At 28.1% G+C, this 5,865-nt stretch overlaps 1 protein-coding gene across 1 annotated transcript; it reads right to left on the bottom strand.

Annotated features, from left to right (window-relative positions):
• Positions 1 to 3,461: 3,461 nt before the first annotated feature.
• On the bottom strand, positions 3,462 to 3,794 carry LOC113382647 (mediator of RNA polymerase II transcription subunit 29-like). The gene has a single exon (XM_026620896.1). It carries the CDS (start codon positions 3,792 to 3,794, stop codon positions 3,462 to 3,464), a length of 333 nt encoding a protein of 110 aa, XP_026476681.1.
• Positions 3,795 to 5,865: the final 2,071 nt, after the last annotated feature.

Below are 5,865 nucleotides of genomic sequence, written 5' to 3'. Positions count from 1 at the left end.
GAATAATTTTATTTAAAAATAATGTAGTAAACTTTGTAATAAAAGCAAAACATTTATCATAAAATATTTTATCGAATAATGCTCTCCTGCTTTCTAATTTTTTTTTTCTGCTTTTCTATTCGAGAATTAATATTATATCAGATAGTTCGATTAGCATATTATTACTTTATATACAATTATATAAATTGTGTAAAAAATAATATAATATAAATATTTTTTGTTGCTTAAATACATTGACGTCACTGATATATTTTACACTCTAAAAAGTATTGTTATTTCAGGCTATAGAAAAAACCGACTAAATGTGTCCAAATTCACGGCCAAAGATTGTCGTAGTTAGAAATATACCCCTTACTATTCAATAAATTATACTTTGGAGTTATTCACGCTTGAACACAATTTCTTGTTCTCTATCTTTGAAGTAATATTTTTGTATTTTCTGGAAAAACGTATACCTAAAACGTCATAAAACTGCCTGTTTAGAAGACGAGAAAGCGACAGCTTCCTTAGTACCAGTGTTTCGCGCCAATCAAAGCATGCGGTTATATTGATATATAAACAAAATCATCAGTCGATAATCACATAATAAATAAAATCAATCAATACGTTATCAAAAAACATATTAAATTATTGTGAATACCCTTATAACTTGTTATTAACATAAGAAAATATACTAGTTACAAATTATAGTATTTTACAATTGGTCCTTCACAATTCAATCACAACAACCATTGAAAAAATAACCAGTTTAGGGAAGTCGGATATGACAAATCCGGCGAGACAACTCCACTCGGATTCACTCCGAGGTAGGAGTTGTATCTGAGTGATAACTCCGGAGTGAGTTACCCATCTCTAGTGTATATATATATATATATATATATATATATATATATATATACTAGCTAGCCCGGCCACGCGTTGCTGTGGCTAAGTATCTATTGGTGGCAAGGAGGTAGTTTAGAGACAGGAGAAGCATATGAAATACTTTTTATCCCGTTTTCATTCTAATTCAGAATTATTATTTATAAACTATCCATGTAGTTTATTCAGGGTAGTCATTTATGATACTATCAATGATTTCATTCATTACATTCGATTGTCAACTGTCATTCTGTGTTTTCTGTCAGTGAAATTAACCTCTACTACCTCATGTTAAATATAGTTTTTTTTTTTTTTTTATTACAATTTATTTTTGTTAATCAAGACTTTATGTCTTATTTACAAAATTGATATAGCAAAAAAATATATAAAAAAAACAAAAAATGCAATACATTGATTTAAATATAGTGAATGAATATTAGTTCTTGGTTCTATATATGTAAGGTGAAGTGAAGTTTAATTAATAATGACGCGACCAAGACGATCGAATCTTTCCAAAAAAGCCGTAATGCATGAAGAATGCGAAATATTGCAAATGCAAGGACTGAAGAAAAACATTACATACATTTACATTTATATGTACTTTTTGTCGAATAACTTATTCTCTGTTATAATTTCCCAGAATTTATCGAAGAATGAATAGTAATATTTGAAAGTCCGGGGTTAAAAGTTCCACCACCAAAGTGTTCAAAACCAGTAAAGCTAAGTATTGTTTAACAACGATATTTAAAGTAGAGGGTAAAGATGTATAACCAACTATAACCTTGATTCTCATGATTTTGCTATCGGAAGATAAACGTTATTCTTTGAAAATTTGGTGATTCATTAGGTGAAATGTATTTTTTTTTTGAAAAATACTTTTAAAATTAAAATATGACATTAAACCTGTTTGCCACCTGGCCGTTCCAAGTTACCCCCCCGCCTATAGGGTAAAAAGGTCTAAATCATAAATCATATTTTAATGATGAATGCTATAGCATCTACGTCAAATTATTGACTAAGGAAAATGATGCAGTTTCAACTTAAAAATAATCTTGCACGTTAACACGTTCGCGCCCAATAAAAGTTTGAGTAATCGGATTATCGTATTTCGATCGTTATATACTAGATGAATGCTATATATCCACGTTAAGTTTAGACTACTATGAAAAAGATGGAGTTTCAAGTGAAAACTGATCTTGCATTTTAACACGTTCGCGCCCAATAAAAGCTTGAGTAATCGGATTATCGTATTTTGATCGTTATATACTAGATAAATGCTATAGCATCCACGTTAAGTTAGAGACTATAAAACTGAAAATGGAGTTTTAACTGAAACTGATGGAGTTTCAACTGAAAAGTGATCTTGCATTTTAACACGTTTGCTCCCAAAAAACTTTTATTAGACAGAAATATATTTCAATCGTCGTATACTAGATGAATCTATAGCATCCACGAAAAATATTGCGCTTCTATTTTACGCAACTATGGAAAAAGGAAAAAGTTGGCGCCCTTTAAAAGTTTCCGTAGTCACATTATCATATTTAAATCGTGAATGCTATAGCATCCACGTCAAGTATTGCGCTTATGACAAATTTTTGAAAGACATTAAAAGTACATTTCTACAATGTAGAAGTAGCTGGCAGTTTAACTGAACGTAGTCAGATTATTGTTCGTCGTTTGAAATGTGCCATTTGTTGTGATATAATTGGTTTGATTTTTATAATATAATTAATATTTGCTCAAAGTCAAATTGGACCTTCGGGCCTCGCCCTGCTCTACGTATATATTTTTTTTATTAAATTTACTTTAGTTCATCAAATGTTACTTGAAACTTTTCAAAAAGCAGGTCAAAGCAGATATATCTGATTCATTTTCTATCTCTCCTCGCAAAAATTTGAATATTTTTGTATCAGCTCAGTAGTATTTATAATTATACACAAATCCAGAATCCAAAAAGAATCTGAAAACTTGAAACGTAATCAATGATTCAAAAGACCAAAAAAGACTTGGATTGGATTATATCATAAAGAAAGTGTTTAAAACTTTCACAAATAATAGACAAACTAATGGGGTTTATTGTTTTTATAATACCTCATTGTATATAGCATTCAACAACACATCCTTTATACACTTAAAGTATTAATATTTTGAATATCTAAATTGTTTAGATATACCTTACTTAGCAAACAATGTTTATCAGGTCAGCTAGTATATATATATATATATATATATATATATAATATATATATATACATATATTAAATTAACTTACCAAATGTAGTTCGATTTGATCACACTTTGAATAAAAGTCTTCAATGCATTTATCAAACCGAGTATCATCATCAACTGTGGTCTTACTGTAAAATAAAATAATCATTTATTGAAAATATTTACATTTATAAATTTATTTAACTATTACATTACTACTTACACCATTCCTGTGTCAAGTTGGTGATTCTTATGTAAGACTTGTGCTGCTGTTTTTAAGGTAACCTGAGACAAAGGACAAAAATCAACTTCATAATTAAAAAAGACACAAAGAAGTTTTTTACTAATACTAAATCAAAGAGTCCTTTATCATCTTACCGAAAGTGACTCCCTCAGCTCGGTCCAATCAAAGACTTGACCTTCGATATATTATCCAGCTTATCGGCAGTTGGAATTGAGATTGCTGCTGCTGCTGCTGTTGCTGTTGTTGCTGTGTGCTGCATAGAGCATGTTGCTGTTGCATTTGTTGAGGAGAAGGTTGCTGCATAATACCTTGAGGTACTCCCGACACCTCCAGGACCAACAGGCACACCTCCAGGTCCAACAGGTACACCTCCTGGTCCTACAGGGACTCCTCCAGGACCGACTTGGACTCCTGGCATTCCCATTTGGTTTACTGGGACCCCCACGCCTTGTTGGGGCATACCGTGCATGTTCATATTCATCATGGTAATGGAATCTGGGTGAAACTAACTTGTGCACAATTAATAATGGATGGTAAAGATTAAGTTTTGATATATTAATGGAACCGATGGGTAATTTTTAACAAGATTTGGTTTATTTAATGTTTTTTACATAATTTGACTCAATGCGCGTCTTTAACCTAAAATGTCTGACATTTCACGCGAAGTGGTTTTGTGTGAACATGTGAAGTTGGCTACGTATCAATTCACAACTATGTTTAAATTTATGGCGCCAAGTTTGAAATTTAAATTTGACAAAGTTTATATATGTGTAAATATATATAAATTTATAACAAATTTATTATGAAAGTCTTAAAAAAACAAGCGAAATACAAATTCTAATAAATAATGGAAAATTATTTAGTATTAACTATGAAAAATGTAACTTTAAGTGAATATTGTGAGTAAAAGTGTCATAGGACTTCACATCTATCTTCAAGTTTAAGGCGCCAAGTTTGAAATTTAAATTTGACAAAGTTTATACATGTATATATATATATATATATATATATATATATATATATATATATATATATATATATATAAATTTATAACAAATTTATTATGAAAGTCTTAAAGAAAAAACAGGAAAATACAAATTCTAATAAATAATGGAAAATTATTTAGTATTAACTATGAAAAATGTAACTTAAAGTGAATATTGTGAGTAAAAGTTTCATAGAAAATATTAATAAAGGAAAATAATTCATTAAATTTTGTAAATTTATAAATTAGATTATATTGATTAATAACTCGTAAATTAGTGGAAATTTTATAGAAAAACAAGGAAATTGGAAAATTATTCATTAGACTTAAAAAAATTTAAAATAGAGTTGTCCCTGTTTAAAAAGCTCTTCAGGGCGCACCGTTTGTACTACAACTTGTAATTCAAGTATGTTGTTACTAAATGTATGTACTAAATATAAAAAATACTAAAATATATGCTTTATTAATAAGAAGTGTGAAATATTTGCGACTAACTGAATAAAGTACGTAAAGTGCTCTTGTAAACACAATGTTACTATTCAACGAGCTCTTCAGGACGCACCGTTTGTACTACAATCTTGTAATTCAAGTATGTTGTTACTAAATGTATGTACTAAATATAAAAAATACTAAAATATATGCTTTACTAATAAGAAGTGTGAAATATTTGCGACTAACTGAATAAAGTACGTAAAGTCCTCTTGCAAACACAATGTTACTTTTCAACGAGCTCTTCAGGACGCACCGTTTGCATAAAAACTTTGTAATTCAAGTATGTTGTTACTAAATGTATGTACTAAATATAAAAAAAACTAAATATATGCTTTACTAATAAGAAGTGTGAAATATTTGCGACTAACTGAATAAAGTACGTAAAGTGCTCTCGTAAACACAATGTTTACTATTCAACGAGCTATTCAGGACGCACCGTTTGTACTACAACTTTGTATTTCAAGTATGTTGCTACTAAATATGTGTACTAATATAAAAAATATGAATTATTAATATATTTTAGAAGAAATTACAAGTTATCTATTAATCATACGTTACGAAATTCAATTATAAATTAAAATCCCTTTATAAATTTAAATTCAACATTTTAATATTTATTTTAATAATTCCTTCGATTTGACAATACTATTTGACTTATATTAATATTATTTAATAATAATTACTATTAAAACCCTTTTTCCATCTCAAAGGGCTTTCTCGTTAACAGTAAATTCATTTATATTTATATTTTATTTTAATAATAATAACAGTATTTGAGTTTGATGAATTATTTTGAACACATAGAATCAGATTATTTCGATTTATGATAATGAGGACTTAATTATTAAGACTAAATATACAAATATATATATATATATATATATATATATATATATATATATATTGTATCTAAATTGCTAAATATTTTATTTAAATTTACCTCGTTTTCTTCTTCGATATATTTTCGTTGATATAAATTTATTTAATAATATTAATAATTATATTAATATATATTCATATTATATATATAATTATTAAAACAAAATAGTTATTGCTCATCCACATCCAAAATTGA

Source organism: Ctenocephalides felis, unplaced genomic scaffold (assembly GCF_003426905.1).
Source record: "Ctenocephalides felis isolate EL2017-DRISC unplaced genomic scaffold, ASM342690v1 CF-g0.4_SCAFFOLD_03534, whole genome shotgun sequence".
Lineage (NCBI taxonomy): Eukaryota > Metazoa > Arthropoda > Insecta > Siphonaptera > Pulicidae > Ctenocephalides > Ctenocephalides felis.
This window is presented reverse-complemented; position numbering and strand designations above follow the sequence as displayed.

Coding starts and splice junctions, on each gene's coding strand:
- LOC113382647 (XM_026620896.1), bottom strand. CDS start 3,794: ATGAATATGAACATGCACGGTATGCCCCAACAAGGCGTGGGGGTCCCA.